Source organism: Budorcas taxicolor, chromosome 13 (genome assembly GCF_023091745.1).
Source record: "Budorcas taxicolor isolate Tak-1 chromosome 13, Takin1.1, whole genome shotgun sequence".
NCBI lineage: Eukaryota > Metazoa > Chordata > Mammalia > Artiodactyla > Bovidae > Budorcas > Budorcas taxicolor.
Window position 1 is genome coordinate 32,074,595 of NC_068922.1, and position 25,092 is coordinate 32,099,686.

Consider the following 25,092-nt stretch of genomic DNA (forward strand, 5'->3'; position numbering starts at 1 on the left):
TGACAGAAGTGGAAAGTTTCCCTTCTGATATAAAAATATCAAATAAAGTGAATTTTCAGGGTACATTAACAAATCTACTTACTGTAATCCCAATAAATATTTTACTGAATTATTTTGTTACTGAAGTTTGTTTATGCCCTAAGTCAGGGCCCTTTTTTCAACAGTGGTGAGCAAGGGTTAAGTTCTCATATTCTTCTTGTTCTTTCAAAAGTCAGCCTGGAGTTTTTACTACTTCTTTTTGCTTTTATGTTTAGCTTTTTCCTTCAGTTTTATTGAGGTGTAGTGGACATAAAATTATAATACATTTGAGGTATACAAGGTGATGATTTGATACATGTGTTTGCTGGGAAAGGATTCCTAGTGTCAAGTTAACACAACCATCATATCACATATTTACTTTTTTTTCCTTTTTTGGTTAAGAATACTTAATTTCTAATCTCTTATATCATACAGTATTAACTATAGTCACTATATTATACAGATCCCAAGACCTTATTTATCATATAACTGAAGGTTTGTACCCTGTTTCTCCCACACCCTAAGCCCCTCACAACCACCATTCTACTCTCTGTTTCTATGAGTTTGACTTGTACTTAATTCCACATATAAGTAATACCATCTAGTACTTGTTTGTCTCTGGCTTACTTCCTTAAAATAATGCCCACCAGGTAGATCCATGCTGCTGCAAATAGCAGGATTTCCTTCTTTCTTGAAGACTGCATGATATTCCATTGTATATACACACTGCCTTTCCTTAACCATTCACCTGTTGATGGACATTTAGGTTGTTTCCATATCTTGGCTATTGTTAATAATGCTGCAGTAAACATGGAGTGCGGATATCTTTTCAAAATGCTGATTTCATTTCCTTTGAATATAGACTGAGAAGTGGGAGTGCTGATAGTTATATCTTTAATTTTTTGAGGAACCCCCATGTTGTTCCAATTTATATTCACACTAACCAGGTTTTCTCTTCTCCTCATCCTCTCCAGCATTTGTTATCTCTTATCTTTTTAATAATAGCTAGCCTAAGCAAGTGTGGGGGTGATAGCTCATTGTGGTTTTGATTTGTATTTCGCTGATGATTAATGATGTTGCACAACTTTTCGTGTACTTTTTAGTCATTTGAAAGTCTCCTATGGGGGAAAAAAATGTCTATTCATGTTCTAAACCCATTTTAAAAATTGAGTTATTTGGTTTTTGCCATTGAGTTGTTTAAGTTGTATATTTTACATATTAAACCAATATTAGGACATGTGGTTTGCAAAATTTTTTTCCCATTCAGTAAGTAATATTTTAATTGTGCTGATGGTTTCCTTTGCTATACAGAAGCGTTTTAGGTTGGTGTTGTGCCATTTGTTTATTTTTGCTTTTTATTTTTGCCTTTGTTGTTAGTGTCAAATACAAAAAAAATCATCACCAAAGTTAATGTCAAGGAGCTTATTGCCTATATTTTCTTCCATGATTTCAGGTCTTATATCCAAGTCTTTAATAATTTTGAGTTGATTTTCCTGTGTTGGGCTTCATTATGGCTCAGCTGGTAAAGAATCTGCCTGTAATGAGCGAGACCAGGCAGTGGTCCAGTATTATTCTATTTCACATGACTGTCAGTTTTCTCAATACTACTTGCGTGGAATAATTTTTTTTAATCCCTTCACTTTAAGCCTATGTATGTCCCAAAGTTGAAATGCATCTCTTGTAGACAGCATATAGTTGGGTCTTTTTCTTTTTATTCCTCTTCTTTTTTAATCTATTAGGCCACTCTGTGTTTTTTGATTGGAGAATTTAGTCCATTAACATTTCCAGCAATAATTGGTAGGCATGGACTTAATATTGCCATTTTGTTAATTGTTTCTGTCTGTCTTGGCCTTGCTTTTTTCCTTTCTTCCTCTGTTCATTTCCTTTGTGATTTGATGGTTTCTATAATGATATTCTTAGATTTGTTTCCTTTTGTATATGTACTATAGGTTTTGTTGTGTGGTTATTATGAACCTTATATGAAACATCTTATAGTTATAGTAGTGTATTTAAAGCTGGTAACAACTTAACTTTGAATGTATGCAAGCACTCTATATTTCTACATTCCCCCACCTTTTATATTTTTGATGTCACAAGTACATATTTTTATGTTGTGTATACATTAACAAATTATTGTATTTATAGTTATTTTTAATACTTTGTATTTTAACCTTTATACTAGCATTACAGATGATTTACCTACCACCACTATATCAGAATTCTGGATTTTCCTACATATTTACCTTAACCATTGAGTTTTATATTTTCAAATATTTTCATATTATTAATTAGAGTCCTTTCACTTTAACTTGAAGAATTCCCATTGACAGTTAATATAAAGTAAAAGTTGTTCAGTTGTACTCCAGGCCAGAATACTGGAGTGGGTAGCCTTTCCCTTCTTCAGGGGATCTTCCCAACCCAGGCTTCAAACCCAGGTCTCCCTCATTACAGGCAGATTCTTTACCGGCTGAGCCATAAGGGAAGCCCAAGAATACTGGAGTGGGACACGACTGAGCGACTGCACTGAACTGAACTGAGCTATCAGGACAAAAATAAGGCCATCAGGGAAAAAATCTATTGGTGATGAACTCTTTCCAGTTGTATTTGTCTGGAAAATTTTTTATCTCTCATTTAATTCTGAATGACAGTTTTTCTAGGTGGAGTATTCTTGGTTGGAAGCTTTTATCTCTAAGCACTTTAAATATAATCTTTTCACTCCCTCTGGACAAGGTTTCTGCTGGAAAATTCCAGCAAAGTTTCTGCTGGAAAATTTCTTCATAGTCGTGCAGGGGGTGCCTTATGTGTAAAAGGTTGCTTTTGTTTAACTGTTTTTAAGAATCACTCTTTGTCTTTAAAATGAAAATGAAAGTGAAGTCGCTCAGTTGTGTCCGACTCTATCAGGCTCCTCCGCCCATGGGATTTTCCAGGCAAGAGTGCTGGAGTGGATTGCCATTTTTGACAATTTAATTGTAATGTGTCTCAGTGTTGGTCTCTTTCAGTTCAGTTCAGTTCAGTCACTCAGTCGTGTCCAACTCTTTGTGACCCCATGAATTGCAGCACGCCAGGCCTCCCTGTCTATCACCAACTCCCGGAGTTTACCCCAACTCATGTCCATCGAGTGAGTGATGCCATCCAGCCATCTCATCCTCCGTTGTCCTCTTTTCCTCCTGCCCCCAATCCCTCCCAGCATCAGGGTCTTTTCCAATGAGTCAACTCTTTGCATGAGGTGGCCAAAGTATTGGAGTTTCAGCTTTAGCATCAGTCCTTCCAATGAACACCCAGGACTGATCTCCTTTAGGATGGACAGGTTGGATCTCCTTGCAGTCCAAAGGACTCTCAAGAGTCTTCTCCAACACCACAGTTCAAAAGCATCAATTCTTCAGTGCTCAGCCTTCTTCACAGTCCACCTCTCACATTCATACATGACCACTGGAAAAACCGTAGCCTTGACTAGATGGACCTTGTTTGCAAAGTAATGTCTCTGCTTTTGAATATGCTATCTAGGTTGGTCATAACTTTTCTTCCAAGGAGTAAGCATCTTTTAATTTCATGGCTGCAGTCACCATCTGCAGTGATTTTGGAGCCCCCCCCCCCAAAAAAAAATTCTGACACTGTTTCCACTATTTCCCCATCTATTTCCCATGAAGTGATGGAACCAGTTGCCATGATCTTCGTTTTCTGAATGTTGAGCTTTAAGCCAACTTTTTCACTCTCCTCTTTCACTTTCATCAAGAGGCTTTTTAGTTCCTCTTCACTTTCTGCCATAAGGGTGGTGTCATCTGCATATCTGAGGTTATTGATATTTCTCCCAGCAATCTTGATTCCAGCTTGTGCTTCATCCAGCCCAGCATTTCTCATGGTGCACTCTGCATATAAGTTAAATAAGCAGGGTGACAATATACAGCTTTGACGTACTCCTTTTCCTATTTGGAACCAGTCTGTTGTTCCATGTCCGGTTCTAACTGTTGCTTCCTGACCTGCATATAGGTTTCTCAAGAGGCAGGTCAGGTGCTCTGGTATTCCCATCTCTTTCAGAATTTTCCCCAGTTTATTGTGATCCACACCGTCAAAGGCTTTGACATAGTCAATAAAGCAGAAATAGATGTTTTTCTGAAACTCTCTCGCTTTTTCCATGATCCAATGGATGTTGGCAATTTGATCTCTGGTTCCTCTGCCTTTTCTAAAACCAGCTTGAACTTCTGGAAGCTCACAGTTCACGTATTGTTGAAACCTGGCTTGGAGAATTTTGAGTATTACTTTGCTAGCACGTGAGATGAGTGCAATTGTGTGGTAGTTTGAGCATTCTTTGGCATTGCCTTTCTTTGGGACTGGAATGAAAACTGACCTTTTCCAGTCCTGTGGCCACTGCTGAGTTTTCCAAATTTGCTGGCATATTGAGTGCAGCACTTTCACAGCATCATCTTTTAGGATTTGAAACAGCTCCACTGGAATTCCATCACCTCCACTAGCTTGTTAGTAGTGATGCTTTCCAAGGCTCACTTGACTTCACATTCCAGGATGTCTGGCTCTAGGTGAGTGATAACACCATTGTGATTACCTGGGTCATGAATAATTTTTTTGTACAGTTCTGTGTATTCTTGCCACCTCTTCTTAATATCTCCTGCTTCTGTTAGGTCCATACCATTTCTGTCCTTTATTGAGCCCATCTTTGCATGAAATGTTCCCTTGGTATCTCTGATTTTCTTGAAGGGATCTCTAATCTTTCCCATTCTGTTGTTTTCCTCTATTTCTTTGCATTGATCACTGAGGAAGACTTTCTTATCTTTCCTTCCTCTTCTTTAGAACTCTGCATTCAGATGCTTACATCTTTCTGTTTCTCCTTTGCTTTTCACTTCTCTTCTTTTCACAGCTATCTGTAAGGCCTCCCCAGACAGCCATTTTGCTTTTTTGCATTTCTTTTCCATCGGGATGGTCTTGATCCCTGTCTCCTGTACAATGTCATGAACCTCCATCCATAGTTCATCAGGCACTCTATCTATCAGATCTAGTCCCTTAAATCTATTTCTCACTTTCACTGTATAATCATAAGGGATTTGATTTAGGTCATACCTGAATGGCCTAGTGGTTTTCCCTACTTTCTTCAATTTAAGTCTGTATTTGACAATAATCTCTTTAGATTCACTGTATTTGGTACTCCTTATGGTTCCTGGATCTAGATGTCTGTTTCTTTCTCCAAGGTTAGGGCAATTATCAGCCATTGTGCTGTGCTGTGCTAAGTTGCTTCAGTTGTGCCTGACTCTTTGTGACCCTGTGGACCATAGCCCACCAGCTCCTCTGTCCATGGGATTCTCCAGGCAAGAGTACAGGTGTGGGTTGCCATGCACTTGTCCTGGGAAGGACTTTTGGGAAGCTTTTAGTCCATCATTTCTTCAAGTACTCTTTATGCCTCTTTATCTCACTCCTCTCCTAGGACTCCCATTATTCAGAATGGATAATCACAAGCTTGTTGATTATTTCTTTTACTTAATCAAATTCAGTTTTTGGCTTCTCCAGTGAAGTTTTCCTTTAAATTATTATAATGTTTAACTCTAGGATTTTATTTTTAAAATAATTTCTGTCTTTTTTATTAATAGTCTCTATTTAGTGAGGAATTATTTCATACTTTCTTTTAGTTCTTTAGACACTTTCCACTTTAAGTTCTTTAAACATGTTAAACATAGCTGATTTCAAAAGTCTTTGTCCAGTAAGCCAAAGATGTGACTTGTTCAGGAAAAATTTATATTGGCTGCTTCTTTTCTTGGTATGGGTCATATTTTCATGTTTCTTTGAATTTTTTGTAATTTTCATTGAAAAATATGTATTTAAAATAATAAAATAAGCAACGTTGGAAATAAGTTTATTTCCACTCTACAAGGTTTGATTTTGTTGCTGTTTGTTGTTCCCTTGTTTAGTAATTTTCCCTCATAAATTCTATAAAGTATGTATTCTTTTTCATGCACAATTACTGAATTCTCTGCCTAGTTAGTTTAGTGGTCAGCTAGTGATGTGAACGTATTTCCTCAGTGCCTAGAACAAATAAGTTTTTTGGGTTTTACTGAGGGGCTCTGTCTGAAGACATGTCTTCACCATTCATACATGAAGTTTAAAACTCTACCTTAGCCTTCACTTCCTGCTTGTGCAGACTGTCAAGGTCAGCCAGAGGTGAAAATGTAGAGACTTTTCAGATCTTTCATGGGCATGCACATAGTCCCGTGCATGTACACACTCCAGTTCATGTCTGTGGCCTTCTAGATGCCCAGGAATAGGTCGGTGCTTCTTAAAGTTCCCTATGGACATTTTACTCCACAGTCTTTCCTTTTAGCTTTTTGGTTAGCTTATTGTTTCCCTAAAATGTTATCACTGCTTCAGGCAGCTATACTGTCAGGTTATTGCCACTGTTAATTTTTGACAAATTCCCCCAAGGAAAATGCTGGATGAGCTCTGAGTTAGTTCAAATTAAGGCAGGTTCTGCCAAGTGAGGTTTTCCAGGGAACTGTCAGAGATCAAATAATGGAAATTCTTTGAGATTGTGGCTTGGAAAGAACCCCAATCCCATTCTGCCTTTCCCAGTGTCTTCTTGGTCTCTGGTCTTCAGTGTGATTTTGAGTCTTTTGGCTTTTAAGGCAATCACAGAGCTAGGGGTAAGGCTATGGGATTAGGACAAGTTAAAACATCATGAAGCTCACTTTCCTTACTGAGCGTCCGTCATTTTTCTTGAATAAATACTTCCTGGACTGTTACAAGCTGTTGGTTAACTCAGTGTTCTGAAGAAGTTGATTTGAAAAAAATTTAGTGTTCTTCTTGCTTTTGTAGGGGAGAGGATTTTCAAGGGTTCTTACTCTGCCATTCATTATGATGTCACTTGAAACCTCCTTTTTTAAATTAAATGTTTTTTTTTTATGTTGCCAAGTATTTTTAAAAAAATTCTTGGCAGTGGATATGTAGAAACTTTGTTTTCAACTGTAGATAACTATGTTTTCCTGTAAATAATGATTCACATTCATCAAAATATATCCCACATGTATTAAAATGGCTATCATCTATGAAATATATTTTAAAATAAAATATGAAATGATGCAATGAAAATAGTCAGCAAGGTCCCAGTAATGTGGGATGCAGGCATGTGGTTAGGTATAGGGCAAGATTCAGATGCCTGGACATGCCATGACTTTGCCCTCCACTATCATTAAGATCTTGAAAGATCTTACCTTCTGGACTTTTAGATTCCTTATCTGTAAAATGGAGTAACAGTAATACTAACTTAATAAGGTAGTTGTAAAATTTTAGTGAGATCATGTTTGTAAAGCCCAAAGCAAAATATCTGGTAGAAATAGCTTAAATATAGTCTAAGTTGTTATTATTTACAAATCTATAATTTTACAATAAAACACAGTCCTGGCCCTGAAGCAATCTTTGACCAGGTATGTTAGATGCTGTAGTATCCAAGCAGCCTTTCTGTTTCCTGTCTTCTTTTTGTACAGTCCTATACATAACAGCTGGATTAATACTTTTATAGTGCATGCATCATTCTGCTGCCTAAAAATCTAAGTGTTTTTTAGTCACCACATTACCCTAAATACCAGTCTCCTGCCATCTGAGGTGAGACCTAACCCAAGGCTTTTTTCACCCATTGACCAGATTCATCCAGCCAAACAGCTACCTATCAATGCTATTCATTTACCCCAATAGATTGCCTTATCTACCTACCTACCTACCTACCTTTCTATCTATTTCATATCTTATTACTATAAACCAGACATGAATTCCATGCATCTGTGAACCACCTCTATGCTTCCCTGTCTTTTTTTTTTATTCTTCCTAATCTCAGAATTATTTTCTGTTCTTTCTACTTGAAATCTCATGCTCCCTAATATTTTAAAATTCTGTTTCTTGCATGCTTCCTTAAATAGCTTCCCCTAAAACAAATCTTCTCCCTGTTTGACATGTCAGTACCTTTTATACTTATTTTTTTTCTAATACATTTCTCTATATGCTCAACTCATTCCTACTCACTGAACCATAACCTTCTTAATGTATTCTGTGTTCTACTCATCTTTGTGTATCCTGCAGTGAGTTATCCAGTGGTTGTACACAACTGATGCCTAAAAAAAATCACATTTTCAGAATGGAAACAAATTCTTAGAAGACAAATGTTCACTCTTTGAAATTCTTCCCCTTAAGTGGAGATAGTGGGATGATTTTTATTGCTCTTAATATCAACATAATCATTATAAAAATGTTTTCAACTACTTAAATATATTGCCATCTTGTTTATTCTTTTGTACTTTGTAGGTTCCTCTCTGGTTACCATTGAAAGTGCTGCTGAATTGAGTTTCCTGTCATATCGAGTTGAGCCACTTCAAAGCAAAACCAATTTTTGGATAGGATTGTACAGAAATGTTGAAGGTAATTTTTCCACCATGATTTTTGAATCATGAATATTTCAAAATGTTGAAATATTTCAAAATGTTTCAAAACAAGTTTTCAGTTCTAGAAAATCTTGCTTTAATTAATGATTAATTTGTGAAACATTTGAAAATTCAAACTCATAGTTTCATTTGAGATAAGAACTGAATATTTAAGTGACTCACACATTAGGCTATCTTGAAAGTTGCTAAAAGGAGTATCCACTGTTGCTAAGTTAAAGAAGTTTTAAAAAATATTTTCTATCTTTTGCTATTAAAAAATTAGGGGGAGATAACTTTACATATGTATACTAATTAGGAATAAATTTTCAACTGAAGCTATATAAGAAATATAATTCTCAGTTTCCTTTCCTCTATTAATTAATTATTATTATCTTGCCTATTAAAACTCAAGTATAAATAGCTATTGATTGTGGTATAAAATAACATGCTTAGAAATTTCACATGAATAAGTTGAATTTATTTTAAGGGGGATTATTTTTAACTTGTAATTTTTTTTGGCTTCCTCTGATAATCAGGAATGTGGCTGTGGATAAACAACAACCCAGTCTCCTTTGTCAACTGGAAAACAGGTGATCCCTCTGGTGAAAGAACTGATTGTGTCACTTTATATGCATCTTCTGGATTATGGAGTAATATTCACTGTTCCTCCTACAAAGGATACATTTGTAAAAGACCAAAAAGTAAGTAAGAATTTGTCCTATGGTACATATGTTTCTAGGCTCCCTTTTCTTGCAAATATGAACATGTTAGTTGTGGAATTATAATGTGATTACAGGTTCCTTATAAACTCCCCGTCTTCATAAGCAAGAAATCTAGTCTGCCATGATGATTAGTTCTGTCTGTTGCTTTGAGTGAGCACAAAACTTCCTGCTTAATTGAAGTAATAATTTTGGTATATCAATACACATGTGATGAAATATCCATGCACACAGATTTGTGAAGTTGGGAGAAGTTTGGAGATCTAGCCTTATGGTATATGAGAAAAAGAGATAAAATACTTACCTTGACCAAACAAGAAGTGGACAGTGGGGAGGAATGAGAATGTATTAAGAAATAAATCATGTAAGACCAATTAAGTTTCCTCCTGAGATTGAATGGCAGGCCATGTTAGGACAGGGGTTGGGGGAATTAATAGTATTATGTGCCCATGATATGATATTATCTGGATGTTCACAGTAGTTTTGTGCCATTCTACTTCACATAGTATTTTTACCAAGAGATAAAATTAATTAGATGAAAGATTAAAATAAATGAACTAAATAAAGTAATACTCCATCCCCAGTGGTTTTATTATTTGGTTGTTGTTTTTCAGTTGCTAGGTTGTGTTTGAGTCCTTGTGACCCCATGGACTGTAGCGTGCCAGGCTCCTCTGTCCTCCACTGTCTCCCAGAATTTGCTGAGATTCATTTCCACTGAGTCTGTGATGCTAGTTCTTCATTCTTTGACAACTCTGTTCTAAGATACTGTACCTTTTGGTGCAGTGTTGGATTCTTATTTTATTTTTCATTCAAATGCCTTGTAATATCTTATGCTTCAGTGAGCCATTTTCAAAACCACTAGCCTAGAATACATTATTTTATGGGTAGATTGGGTAAATTTTTGTGGTATAAGTGGCTCAAATGCAACTGGGTTGTTGTTTTTTTTCCTGTTTTCAGATCTTCCAGTCTATTTAAACTCACCATGCAGCTGTAGGTTGCAGTTATAGGAAGATAGATAGCTAAAATCTGTATATATATACATACAGATTTTATCTATCTGCCCATCTGTCTGATTATTGTCTATATATATCATATATCACCATAAATCAAACATGAATAATTTGATGTGTTTGTAAACCAAATAATGCTCACTATCTACATGCAATTATCATGGGTCTTTATAACTATTTAATTATTTTGTTATTTTACAAACAGTTGTTGATGCTGAACCTACGCATACATTAATTACAACAAAAGGTAAGATCATCATGAACTTTTAAGTTCCGTATTAGCAATACATTGATACAGTGGGTTTGCTTTAAAAACCATAATTTTCCCTTCCTACACCCATTCCACTCTCAGTCAAATAGCTTGAGTGACTCTAGCCTTTGTTGTTAGGGCACTGATCACTCTTGAATGATACTCTAGAAAAGCCGGTCTTGGAGTCAGTTTGGTGTTTTTATCCTAGGTCTTATTGTTGTTGTTGAGTCACTCAGTTGTGTCCGACTCTTTATGACCACATGGACTGTAGCCTGCCAGGCTCCTCTGTCCATGGGATTCTCCAGGCAAGAACTCTAGGCCTTACTGAGGACACTAATTGCTTTGTTACACTAATTGCCCTATGAGAACCCAGGGAAGAAATTTCTCTTAGGAATCCCTATGATTTCTTTGTTTTCTTTTTTTTGAGCAATATTTAAAATTTTAGTTTTATCGACAGTTTGAATGAGGAACTGACCTCTTTCACTTATGTTGTTTGCTGCTAAAAAAAAGTAAAAGTGAGATGTGTGGCTTGCCTGCAGCTCTCTTAACTTCCTACATGCTGTTAACTAATACTCATGTGTTCAAATTTCCACTATTCATTTTCTTTTTTCCCTAATTTTCCCCCTTGGTTGTTATTATTATCACTGCTTTTACTATTCCACTTATCTTTATATGATGTATGTGTAAGCAGCCTTCAATTATTTTTAAAAGGTACAAATATTTTAAAATATTATACTAGCTTACTGCTGCATAGATACATGGAATACTTTTGCAACTGAATAGTCATCTGAACATTTGAATTAATCATCCATGGAATTCTATATTCATGTCCTAAATTTCTGTTTGGCAAGTGTCACTGGACAGGAAATCCATGCATTTTAGTTTTTCTAAGACAGTTGTACTGTTCTCCATGGCACTCTTCTCTCTGCCTCCCTCCACTTGACTTTTTTCTAATATATTTACTTGTTTATAGCTGATCCAAGGAAGATGGAACCTTCTAAACCGTCTAGCAGTGCGACAGGAGTAGTAGTCATCGTGGTCCTCCTGATTATACTGGGTGCTGGCTTCGCTGTGTACTTCTTTTATAAGAAAAGACGTGTGCATTTGCCTCGAGAGGATGCTTTTGAGAACACTCTGTATTTTAACAGTGGATCAAGTCCAGGAACTAACGATACGAAAGATCTCATGGGCAACATTGAACAGAATGAACATGCGGCCATCTAGTATCATGGCATGATTTAGGTATATTTGAATTTCATAAAATTATAACTAAAATGGTAAGGTCTTTTGTTCAATGTGATTATTTCCTTTCAAATTATAATAGTACTGTACTACACTGGTCTGTCTTTTTTCCTTTGCCGAGTGGAAGAAATAAATGCTCCTTTTTAAGCCTGGCAAGATATTTTCACAAAAGAGGGATAATGACATTGACTACTATGTTTAAGAAGATCTTAGGTGAATATACAGCATTAGTGTATAGCTCGTGTCAACTGCATTCAAATTCAAGAACCCCAGAAACAACCAGCTAAGCATCCTGAAATCATTTAAGGAGATTCCAAAGACTTGTTACCCATGAAATAGTTATTTGATAATTAGAAGACCATTTTAAAAGTCAAGTACATATAACCTCAGGTGACACAAAAATTTAGTCACCTTTTTCCTTATACCCATCTTGATTTTTTTAATCCCAGTTTTTCAGAATTGTATTTGTACATGTGCAGAAAGAAAAAGGCAGCTGAGAATCTTGTCTGCCCCAAGCAAGATTTTCCAGGCTGAACATTACAAATGTGTTCTTTGTCCTGTTTTATGTATATCAGGAATGCAAAGATTTGAAATTAAAATGTAAATTTGCATAACCAGATGTACTTAGATAATGTGAAATAAACATCAAAGACAAGGTGTATTTTTAATAGGTTTGTATTTTTGTGATCTCAGTAAGTGTAAATTTTCTTTTAACTGTGATTTATTTATCCATTTACTTTACATTTTACTTGGAAAATTAATGATATTATCAGTAGAAGAATTTTTAAAATTAAGCTCTTAATGTATTTGGAAAATATAGATTGCTAAAACACTGTGCATAGAATTGTTTTTTTGCTATAATGACTTGGCCTATTTCCCTGGATCTTTCCCCTATAACACTGATCTCAGAACGCAACAGTTGAAGGCATTGTTCCCTAATTGGGAATTAGGTTTCTAAGTATCTTTTCCTCACTTTAACAATTCCTCTCCGCTCAAAAACTTTTCCTCAGATGAAGCTTTGTGTACACTGTGAAATATATTAGAGGTGTCACATCTACCCCAGTATCATATTTCCAGTTCATCCTTGCCTTTCCCAAGGGGTTACTCACAAGCAGAAGTTCCTTACCTGAAGTCCCTCAACAGGGATCTCAAATTGTTTGCAAAATGTTGTCTCCATTTGTGTTTATGCCTTTTTTTTTTTTTTTCTGGGAAGAAAATAGCTAGATTTTCAAGAAAGTCCATAACTCAAAAAGACTAACCGGACTTCCCTAGGTCCTTCCCAGGTCCAGTGGTTAAGACTTTGAGCTCCTAATGCAGGGGGCCCGAGTTTGATCCCTGGTAAGGAAGCTAGATCTTGCATGGTACAACTAAAGATCCCATGTGCTGCAGCCAAAAAAAAAAAAAAGAGAGAGAGAGAGAGACTAAGAAGCAGCGTATTGGTTAGGAGGTAGGATGGAGTTTGCAATACTCCAACTTAATGGGGTTGTAAGAGGTGGGCAATTGTGAGAAAGCTTTCTGGGAACAAACAACTTTCTCTCATGCCTCGGACAGTAGAAAACAACTTGCTTTTACTTACTTGGTAAGAACAAAGCATGTTCCATTTGAGGACGTTTCAATGGAAACAATGGCTACAGTGTCATAGCAGTGTGTGGTTAATTATACTGAAAAAACTTTATATGTGCATTTTTTTTCTTTCAAGATACAAGAGAAACGAAAGAATTAGAAATATGGAAGAGGAGAAATATAAGAGTGAGCATGATTTACAAATTCTTTACACAAGTCATTTTCTTTAGAACTCAGAGCTACATTTTCGCAGAAAGTATTTTGGACTTCAGACTTTTGTCTCCTACTTAAATGTCTTATCAGTCTGTATTCAGTAGGATGCTGAATACACCTCGCATTATCCACTCAAACATACAATCAAATAGATGTCATCTGTATCTATATATGTACTCAAACTCAGTAACATATTAAGCATGTAGGGGGGTAGAGAAATTTTATAAAATGGAGAAGAGCAGTTTTGTTTTGTTTGCTTTTTACATTTATTTTTGGTTTTGGTGGTTGTAGTCCATTTGTTTTTGTTTTTTTTTAAACCAGAAATTCTTTCTGGGGATTAAATGTTTAAGTGCTCTCCACACTGGCTTTGCACTTGTTTTCGTCAGAATTCAACAGTCAGAAGATTCTTAAAGAATTTTTTTTTTCCCCAGTTGAACTCAAACAATATGAATAGTCTTTAACTTAATCTCTAAAAATAAAGATGATATCTCTAGAGACTGGGAACCTCTTGATGCTTCTGTTTTCAGTGTTCACTTGGGCATCTGTTTGTATATTTACCTATTTGTTCATCACATATACCATCAGCATCTCATACATATCCCAGGTGTTGAGCTAGGTCCTGGAGATTCAAATGTGGGTGAGAAGCTGTGCTGGTCCACAACAAGAAGTACACAGTCTAATGGAGGTCCAGGCACACAATCATTTTGGAGTGATTTTTTTTTTATTGATGTATAGTTGATACAGGCTATTATATAAATTACAGGTATACAATATAGTGGCTTGCAATTTTAAAAAATTATTCTCCATTTATAATTATTATAAAATATTGACCATATTCCCAATATTATACAGTATAATCTTTATAGCTTATTTTATGCCTAATGGTTTATACCTCTTAATCCCCTACCATTGTTGCCCCTCTCACCCCACTGGTAACCACTGAAGTGAAGTGAAGTCAGTTGTGTCTGACTCTATGACCCCATGGACTATAAAATGCATGGAATTCTCCAGACCCAGAATACTGGAGCCTTTCCCTTCTCCAGGGAATCTTCTCAACCCAGGGATCGAACCCAGGTCTCCTGCATTGGAGGCGAATTCTTTACCAGCTGAGTCACAAGGGAAGTCCAAGAATACCAGAGTGGGTAGCCTATCCCTTCTCCAGGTGATCTTCCCAACCCAGGAATTGAACCGTGGTCTCCTGAATTGCAGGAGGATTCTTCACCAACTGATCCATCACCATTAATTTGTTCTTAATGTCTGTGAGTCTGCTTTGTTTTTGCTCTATTCACTAGTTTGTTGTATCTTTTAGCTTCCATGTATGAGTGATATTGTACAGTATTTGTCTTTCTATACCTGACTTATTACTTAGAATCTGGACTTAAACCCTCCAAGTCCACCTGCTGCTGCTGCTGCTGCTGCTGCTAAGTTGCTTCAGTCGCATCCGACTCTGTGTGACCCCATAGACCCCTGGGCTCCCCCGCCCTTGGGATTCTCCAGGCAGGTCCACCTATGTTGCTGCAAATGGAAAAATTTTGTCCTTTTTTATGGCCGAACAATATTGCATTGTATGTACACCACGTCGTCTTTACCCATTTGTCTGTTGACTTCCATATCTTGGCAATTGTAAATAATGCTGGTATGAACATTGGGGTACAGGTATCTTTTCAATTCATGTTTTCTCTTTTTTTTGGATATATACCCAGGAGTGGAATTGCTGGGTCATATGGTAGTTCTATTTCAGTTTTTTGAGAAACCTCCATACTGTTTTCACACCGCCTGAATCAGTTTACATTCCCAGCAACAGTGTGTGAAGGTTCCCTTTTCACTGCATCCTTGCCAACGTTTGTTATTTGTGTTCTTTTCGATCATGATCATGCTGACAGATGTGAGGTGATATCTCATTGTGATTTTGATTTGCATTCCCCTGATGATTAGTGACACCGAACATCTTTTCATGTGATTGTTTGCCATCTGTATTTCCTGTTCGGAAAACTGTATATCAGGTTTCTGCCCATTTTTCATTTGAGTTGGTTTTTTTTTTTTTTTTTTTTTTTTTTTTATGTTGAATTGTACGAGCTTCCAAAACCTCATTTTTAACATAATCCAGTTCTTAAAGACATTGTCTCTGAATACAGTCACATTCTGAGGTTCTGTGTTAGGGCTTCAACATGTGAATTGGAGAGGAGGGCACAATTCAGCCCATAGCATGCTTCTACACTTTTTTTAAATTTTATTTTACTGATCGTTGTATTTGCAGGGTTCTCCAGACAAGTGAAGCTAAAAGGCCTATCTATACATCTATTCATCAATTATCTATATCTGTATAGCTATCTATGTATCATCTATCTCTCATTTATCAATTACCTACCATCAGTCTATCTATGTTGTTATTTTCTACTGATTCTATTTCTTTGAATCCAACTTATATGCAATTCTTATACTGACATCACTAATTATATTATTTGTAAATGTGTTATTCCACTAAACCCAAACTACATGTATTCCACATTCAATGTTCATTCACCCTGGTTCTCAAAAATGCTCATGGCTTTCCAACAGGGCTTAATACAAGAGAAAGTTTGACAGGGGGTTAGTTGAAAAAGACAGTCTGAATCTTTTATGGTTAAAATCTCTTATTTCTGCAGATTTAAGAAACATGACCACATAAAAGTATTTCCATGGTCCCTCCCAGGGGTTTAGAAGGGACCCATGTGAGTGAGGGGCCCCAAAGGCTAAGCTTTATTTGTTTCATTATAGAACAACTCAGTGTCAGGAACAGCTTCTGATAGGTGGAGACTGGACAGAGCCTGATGAGATGATAGAATCTTGAGGAGGAAGGAAGGCAGGTGGGAATGGATGCCAGAGATAGGAAGAACTTGGCCAAAGCCACTGAGATAAGAAACAGCTTGTTGTCATTAAGTAGGAAAGTGAGATGCATGTGGCAGGGGCTGGAGTTTAGGAATTGCCTCAAATACTGACAGGAAGTCATCTTCTGTTTGGTCCTCCCTACACCTGACCTGCATTCAGAGCATCCTGATACCATGTCGGGCTCCACCCACTCGACCTGACCAAGGGGACGACCTGTCTAACTACTACTTTGCCTTAAAACACAAATAATCAAAGCTGTGTGTGTGACATGGCTTAACCTAGGAAGGCCTTCAGAAATAACACTTCTTTTTCACTGAGACACTCAAATTTGGGGCCATTATTTACTGTAGTAAACTGGGAAAGAATCAGGATCAGAGAGAGAAGGCTGAATTGGGAGAGCAGCGCTGACATATCTACACGGCCATGTGTTAGGCAGATGGCTAGTGGGAAGCTGCTGCACGGCAGAGGGAGCCCATCTCCACGCTCTGTGATGACCTGGAGGGCTGGGATGCGGTGGTTGGAGGGAGGCTCAAGAAAGAGGGGATATATGTATACATGTAGCTGATTCACATTGTTCTACAGCAGAAACTAGCACAACATTGTAAAGCAATTACACTCCAACAAGAAAATAATAAAATGAAATAAAAACAGTCTCCCCCTTACTGAAAAAAACAATTAGGCTCAGATATACCCCCACCCCATGACTTAGACTGTATAACTACGGAATACATAGAACAATTGTTGGCTTGTCTCTATAACAAAATTAAAAGTAGAAAATTCTATCTTAATTTAGAAACCTTTGTATTATTGAGAATATAAGTCACCTACATTTTTGAGAATTTATATTCTGCAAATGAGTTAAGAAAAATCTGTTGTATTGGCTGTAAATGGGTGTTTCAACACTGATTGTATATGGTAAACACCTGAGCCCCACTCCAGGCCCATGAAACTAGAACCTGGGGATGGGACTAAGGCATTGGCTTGACTAGCAAAACAGAACAAACAGATAAGAACTCCCTGGGTGATTTCATGAAGTTGGTGATGACAAAATGATGTTAAATAATACTTCCATGAAGGTTAATTATTCAGGATTCCCTATGAGGTCAAAATTCTTGAAAACATGAGTATAGTAATGTCACTCACAATTATGGGAGATCAGTTAGTGAATTTTCTGATGTAGAAATACACTGGAAATGTTGCCCAAACCTCTCAACAACATACCAGGAATACATATTTTGGTATTAGAATTTGCTTAACATTTTGTAAATAATGTTTTTCATTTAGAAGGGACCCCTGACAGGCAACTTTTTTCAACAAAAGGTGACACTGACATTGGAAAGGCTTTCTGAGTTGGCTGGAGATCCTGGCTGTGCTGTGGGACCTTTAAAATGTTCAAGTTATTCATGGCAGGTCTGCACAGTTAGGTTTTGGCAGAGACTGTTGATCTCATTCAACTAGCTCTGTGGGTTTGAGTTAACCCTTCTCCTTGTGGGTCTGCTTACAGCTCACATACAAACAGTTCTCTGTGAAATTTCAAGAAACCTGTGATGCTACCATGTTCTTTTTTCTGTTGACTTAATTTTTTTTTTTTTCTTCAAGGGCAGGAAAGTCCAAGACTGCCTGGGCTTGCTCCTAATTCAGGATTTTGGCAGGGGTTCTCAAACTTTGATGGGCATAAGAGTCTCTCAGAGAGATAATTTAAAATAGAGAGTCCTCTGGGCCCCTGCTTGTGATTCTGATTAAGTAGATGTGGGTCCAAACCTGGAATCTGCATTTCAACAAGTATCCCAGGGGATTCTGATACCCTCAGGCTGTGATTTTGATGAGCAATCTATTCTGGAATCATTTTTATGTGAAGGTATCATTTTCCCCAAAGCTATTATAAATCTCAAATAATCCTTGAGGTCAAAGTCATATAACCAAACAGCATGGAAGTTAATGAAAACTGCAGTTTTTCAATTCTTTCTATTAATCAGAAATTGTTGGTGCTAAAATCCACTTCTTTACTTCTTTTCTGAACTCCCTTATACTCTCTGCTATGGACTGAATATATGCACCCCCCCCCCCCAAATCCATATAGGTTGAGACCTCACCCCCAAAGTGATAATATTTGGAGGTAAGGTCTCTGGGAGGTGATTGGGTCATGAAAGCAGAACCCCTATGAATGGATTAGCTAGTGCTCTTATGAAAGAGACCCCACAAAGGGAAGTCCATCTTCTATTAATTAGGAAGCTGGTTGTCACCAGACACTGAATCTGCTGGCACCTCAGTCTTGGACTTCCCAGCCTCCATAACTGTGAGGAATGAATTTCTGTTGTTTGTAAGCCACCATGTATCTTGTTATAGAAGCCCAAATGAATTAAGATATTCTCCCAAGGCTGCAGCGTTCTTATACTCCCTTCCACCATCACCATGAACGAGCATGTGTGAGTTGACAATTTGCCTCTCTTATCCAGTCTTAGACTATAAACTCCAGGAGGGGAAAGGCCTGACATTATGTGAACCTGGGCAAATCCCTAGATCTTTGTGAAAAGAACCATTTCTCTGTGTTGTTGGTAATAACAAAACTGTTGATCAACATAGAGAATCTCACTTCATGGAAACATCAGTCTCCCTGGGTCAGTTTGCTCATCTTCTAAAAGGGAGTGAATGGGAAACTTCTCACACTCAGGACCATCTTAACTCTATAATCCAGTTATGCTGTCTTGAGATGTGAGAGAGCAGGAGAAACCTGATCAACTTCTTTAAGAAAAATTGCCATCCATCTTTCAAAGAAGATTCTGTCTCTGTTTTCCTCCAGTTTTCGGGAAATCAGAGTAACACTTGGCTCAAAAGGTTACAGGGAAACTGATGAAGTACCTTTCAAATGCCAGGCCCAGTGGCAGGCAATCAAATGAATTCCAGCTGGTCCTGGAGTGTGTTCTGCTTACTGCCATGTACCACCCTGGGGGTTAATTTCCCAACTCAGGCCCTGACTCTTGAACTGGTGTGGATCCAGGAGGAGGATCTGAATTCTCCAGTGGAGAAGAAAAGAGGGTATTGGATTGACAGTGCCTAGGAATCTACTTCTCCAAATGGGAGAGTTCATTTCACCTAGCAAGGTTTGACTCCCTCCAGGAAATACCGGGCTACAGGTTTGTCTATGTGTTTGTGTTATCGATCTCTGGTCTCATAATAAAATGTTATTTTCTCTGGACTTGTCCGAGCTTCTATCTGGGCCTTTGCTGCCGTGTGTCCATAGGCTGTAACTAGAGACAGATTACTTAAGAACTGTTTTTGTTGGAAGTCTGTTCCCATATGCCGTGCACCCCACCAGCCCCCTACTTGTGCTTTGAGCCACCTCTCCTTATGAACCACAGCCTGGCCAGATATACCTGTGCTCACCTCAAGTCCCTACGGTGGATGCATCACAAAGCAGGTACTGGGACTCCCTCTTTTGAAACTGAGCAGGACCCCAGGTCCTTGCCCCTCTCCCCACAGTGTCCTCAGCCTGCCTTTCACCTGTGGAAAAACCTCAGTCAAAGATTAAAAGTTTAATCAGAGAAGTGATAAAATGCAGAAAAAAGGAAAACGATCAAAGGAGATCAAATAGTAATAATGTGATTAAGAATAGTCAAGGACATTTAATTCCTTCTCAAGGGCTATAGATACTATTCTGAGCCATATCCCATGAGCTCTGTTATAGATACTGAACCCCCACCAAGTGGAAGAGGTTGACTACATGATGACCAGTCTCGAGCCATGACAAATTTGCCGAAGTTCCAAGGATTAGCCTCAAGGAAATGGAAACTGATCAACCTTGGAAATGAAGATTAACTGTACTTAAAACAATCAGGATGATGCTGAGCAGACCACCAATGACCAATTTCAAGATGACTGTCAGAGCTGACTGTGCTGTTTCTGCATGTAGCCCCCTCCATCTATAAAAACTCTTGCCCACTGATTGTGAATGGGGCACGGGCAGTCAGCCTTTGGACAGACATCTGTCCCACACTTTCCGGTTGCCAGCATCCAAAATAAAGCAAACTTTCCTTTCCACCAATCTGGCCTCTTTTTTGGCTTTTGAGGGGTGAGCAGCTAGTCCTGGGTTCAAAACCACTTTGACTATCCACGGGGCCACTCCCTACCCGGCAAAGACACCCAAGCCAAACTTGCAGAGCTTGAAGGAAGCAGACCCAGTCTGGAACCTCAGCCTGAGCAGCTGACAAGGACTCCGCTGCCAAGTGACAGAGAATCTGGCACAACCTCCAAAGGGGCCTCAGCCAACTGGAACTTGTGCAGCCACCGTGTTCCCCGGAGCTCATCTTCAAGATGTTTTCCATCACTGTACTTGTTTCTCTTCCTCCTAACCACACCTTTTCCTCGACAAGCAGGAAATCTCAATTCTCTGGGGTTCCCATGGGGGCCAAGAGGAGCAAGGAATACATGTCTTGGGAAGCCAGACAGTATCAGGTAGCTTTTCCTGAAGCTGATCTCAAAGAATCCAAGCCACTGTGTTCTTCTGGACAGTCTTCAACCGAGTGTATTCCACAGCGCCAAGCCTCAGGATGTCAAAGACCCAATGTCCCAGCTCAAAGATCATTATGTAGAGGGAACGAATTCTCCCTTCCTTTGCCCTTTTTTTAAAAATATTTTTTTGACAGGGATCATTTTTAAAGCACTTAGTGAATTTGTTACAACATTGCTTCTGTTTTATGTTTTGGTTTTTTGGCCTTGAATCATATGGGATCTTAGCTCCCCTAACCAGGGATGGAACCCACATTCCCTGCACTGGAAGGTGAAGTCTTAACCACTGGACTACCAGGGAAGTTCTTGCCCTTTTGTTTTATTCAGGCCCTCACTAGATTGAGATTTACTCTGTTAAATTCTACAGTCTAAAGAGGTTCACATGGGAGATGCTACATGGCCCCAAAGAGAAGCTGAGTTTCTATAAGTTCTAATGTAATAGAAAGCTGGGTTTCTTTTTTTTGTTTTGTTTTTTAATTAAAAAAATTTTGGACCATGCCACGCAGCAAGTATGATCTTAGTTCCTCAACCAGGGATTGAAACTGAGCCCCTGCTTTGGAAGGACAGAGTCTTAACCACTGGACCACCAGGGAAGTCCTGGAAGCTGAGTTTCAATCATAAACTGATCTGATAGTTACTTTTAGGCCTCAACAGGGCCACAGGGTGCCCAGATAATTGGTTCAACACAACCCATATTCTGGGTGTGTCTGTGAACCTGTTTCTGGATGAGATCAGCATTTGAATCAGTAAACTGAGTAAACCGGGTTGTCCTCCTTAATGTGGGAAGGGATCATTATTCAAATTCTTGAGGGCCTGAATTTGTTCTCTTGGGGGTGACAAGACATCAGAGTGCCTTAAACTGAGAGAGGAGAGCTTCAGTCTCAGCAAGGATTCTGAGCCCCACACACAGAATGGAAACAGGAGAAGCACTAAACAAAAGCAGACCACAGGAATTAGGATGAGAAGATTCTTAGCCAGTATCAGAGGGTATCACTGATTAGGTTTCCCTGGTGTTTGACCTGGGACTTTTGATCCAGTTCAGGATGGAATTTCTCTCTGGCCAGTTGACAAGGAGGCTCAGAGTTAGATTTAAGTTAGCATAAGAATACAAAAAGCCATATTTCTCATGCACAGGGGTGCTACTCTGACTTTCAACAGTTTTGTGAATCAGTATCAACCAATCTATTTAAACCATTTGGAAAAGTAATAGTTTTGTTCAGTATTGGACAGATAAGTTTAACAAATTAACTGAAAAATAGATTCTCATTCCCCAGTGATTTACATTTTGACATCTTGTGGGAAAAATCACTTGCTGGATTGGCTTGAGGTGCGTTTCCAAAGGGTGGGACTTCTGTCCATCTTCAGGACTCAAGAGCGCTCTTGTACTTCCGCATCTTACCTGTGCTGGCATCTTCCACTGCCAGGTCCTTCCCTGTTCCTAACAGTAGGAATTCCATCCATTCAAAGACGTACTCTGATTCCACATTTATCAGTAGACTCAAAAACTGTGGATTCCTCTCTTTGCAAGCACTAGTAATCTTAAGTCAGTGCAGTGAAGTGTCTATATTATTGTTTACTGCTTGTGGTCACTATTTTCTGTTGATGGGTCCCCTCTATTTATCAAATACAGTGTGTAATGCTAGGAACACAAAAATGATTACGACCCGTGCCCCATTGATGAGTGCAGCTAAGACGTAACAAGATGTAAACACACGAGTTAGCATACCATGGGGCAAGTGGGATAAAAAAATATCGCAAGGCACACATTATGGAGATTCTACCACACATGAGAATCGTGAAAGGCTTTCCAAAGCAAGCGGTATTTGAACTGGGTCTTAGGAAAACAAACTAGATTCAGCAGCCGAGAGGAGAAAGGGGCTTTTCAGTTTGAGAGAATACCATGAATACTAGAACCTGGGGAAATTCAGTGTAACGGAAGCAAAGTGGCCTGGAGAAGAAGCCAAGGAAGACTTCTCTGGTGATCCAATGGTTAAGAATCTGCCTGACATGCAGGAGACACAGGTTCGATCCCTGGTCTGGGAAGATTCCACATGCTGTGGGGCAACAAAGCCCACATACCGCAACTAGAGAAAGCCTGTGCACAGCAGTGAAGACCCAGCACAGCCAAAAGTAAATATTTTTTTTTTAAGGGGAAAAAGAAAAAGAAGGAACTGAAGTGGAAAGGACTGTAGAGTGAATTACATGGAATTACATCACAGAGCTTATAGATGACTGCAGTGTGATGACTGAGCTCCTATACGTGCCAGGTACTAAAATGTCCTGAGGGCGGATGATATATGCATCTTAAAAGGGAGAGAAGAAGGCTCAGAGGTCCCGTAAGAAGTCCTATTCAGGGCCAGTATTCTTTCCACAGGTCTGCTGGCTCCTATTACCAGCACAGCCTGCTTTAAGGAATTCTAGAAACTAGTCTAGTGGTTTTCAAATGTGTTCTCAAGAACCCTCGGATATTATGGAATCCAGAAACAATAAAGAATACCTCCAAAACACAATCATCACTCTTCTCAGATTTACATATTTGGGTGACCTCTAAGAATTTATTTTAAAAAAAAAAAAGAGTTCTGCTGCTAAAACAAATAATTTAAAAAGGAAAGTCATTGATTTAGTCAAATCCTTTCTTTTAAAAATGAGTTTTCCTCTATTGTGCAAGATTATACATTTATTATAGAAACTTTGGAAAATATTGAAAATGGAAAGAAAAATCACCTATGTTCCTACCACCAGTGGAACTACAATTAATACTTTATTTATAGTCAATACTTTTGCCACAAATATATTTGACATAGTTATGATCTAAATAGCATTACACATAAGTGTTTAACAACTTTTTAATTATATAATGTGCCTAATAATTACACAAATATTGTCAATCTTTTCATGCCAAAATGAAAATCCATTGAATAAGCAGTGAACAATTTATTTTGTAAAATGCTCTTGAATGTCATTAGTTTATTCAACATAAATGTTGAATCATTTTTTTCTTGGCAAGATTTGAGTTCACATTATTTTTAAAGTCATCAGGTTAAACGATATATTCAAAAGACAAATTTCAGCCCAAGTCACATACTTTTGACATATTTAACTATGAATACCAAAGTTTCGATCTTAAAAGGAGAATAAAATGTTCAGTAAGGATTCTACTGTTTTCCTAAAAATATTCTAGAAACTGCAATATTTTAAGTGTGTGGATAAAAAAATACATTTGATGGTTATATACTTTAATGGAATATCCTTTAATCTCAAACTACAAAGGATAACTTCTCAATTTTAGAATCAAACAAATGAGAAGTTGAATTTTTGAAAAGACACAATTCCCAGTGGTTTGGACCAGTACTCAAGATTCTGAAGAAGTATCAAATGTTAAATACATCCTTTGACTGGTAACGTCTTTGGTGGCACTAGCGGTAAAGAACTCATCTGACAATGCAGAAGACGTGAGACTGGGGTTCGATCCGTGGGTCAGGAAGGTCCCCTGGAGGAGGACATATCAACCCACTCCAGTATTCTTGCCTTCAGACACGACTGAAGCGACTTAGCACACATAGCTAACTCCAGGAGGACTTTGAAACCAGTTGGAGAGTGATTAGGAGATGAAGAAAGATGTCAGAAATTCCATTTTCCTTACCTCCTCAGAAAAGAGTGAGTGAAGTGAGTGAAGTCACTCAGTCATGTCCAACTCTTTGCGACCCCATGGACTGTAGCCTATCAGGCTCCTCCATCCATGGGATTTTCCAGGCAAGAGTGCTGGAATGGATTGCCATTTCCTTCTCCAGGGGATCTTCCCGACCCAGGAATCGAACCCGGGTCTCCCACATTGCAGGCAGACGCTTTACCTTCTGAGCCACCAGGGAAGCCTCACCTGCTCAGAAAAGAACATGGATGCAAACCATAGCCTTTGGAATGTTAATCATCATATTCACCCACATCATTTCACACTCTTCTCCCTTTTTAAATGGAAATGTAGGGAATAAATAATAACTTTTAAAATAATAGAAACTAATAAATATTATTTATTCTCTGGTGGTCCAGTGGTTAGGGCACTGTGCTTTCACTGCAGGGGGCATGGGTTCTATCTCTGGTTGGGGAACTAAGATCTTGCTTGTTGTGCAATTTGGCCAAAAAAAGTTTTAAAAAGAAATGACACTACAATTGATTTACAATATTGTGTTAGTTTCAGGCATTCAGCAAAGTGATTCCACTCTTCTCCCTTTGATACCCCACCTCCTGGTATTCACACTGCTAGTATATCTCCCCTATTAAGTGTAGGTAATTCACTT

General features: G+C 38.2%; 1 protein-coding gene across 1 annotated transcript in view; it reads left to right on the forward strand.

The window, feature by feature from the left end:
• MRC1 (mannose receptor C-type 1) overlaps positions 1 to 11,629 on the forward strand; it is a 109,918-nt gene extending 98,289 nt beyond the window's left edge. The window contains exons 30-33 of the mRNA XM_052650421.1: positions 8,311 to 8,424; positions 8,963 to 9,127; positions 10,361 to 10,402; positions 11,379 to 11,629. Coding sequence (XP_052506381.1) covers positions 8,311 to 8,424; positions 8,963 to 9,127; positions 10,361 to 10,402; positions 11,379 to 11,629 — 572 coding nt within the window. The remainder of the gene's footprint in view (positions 1 to 8,310; positions 8,425 to 8,962; positions 9,128 to 10,360; positions 10,403 to 11,378) is intronic.
• The last annotated feature ends 13,463 nt before the right edge of the window (positions 11,630 to 25,092 follow it).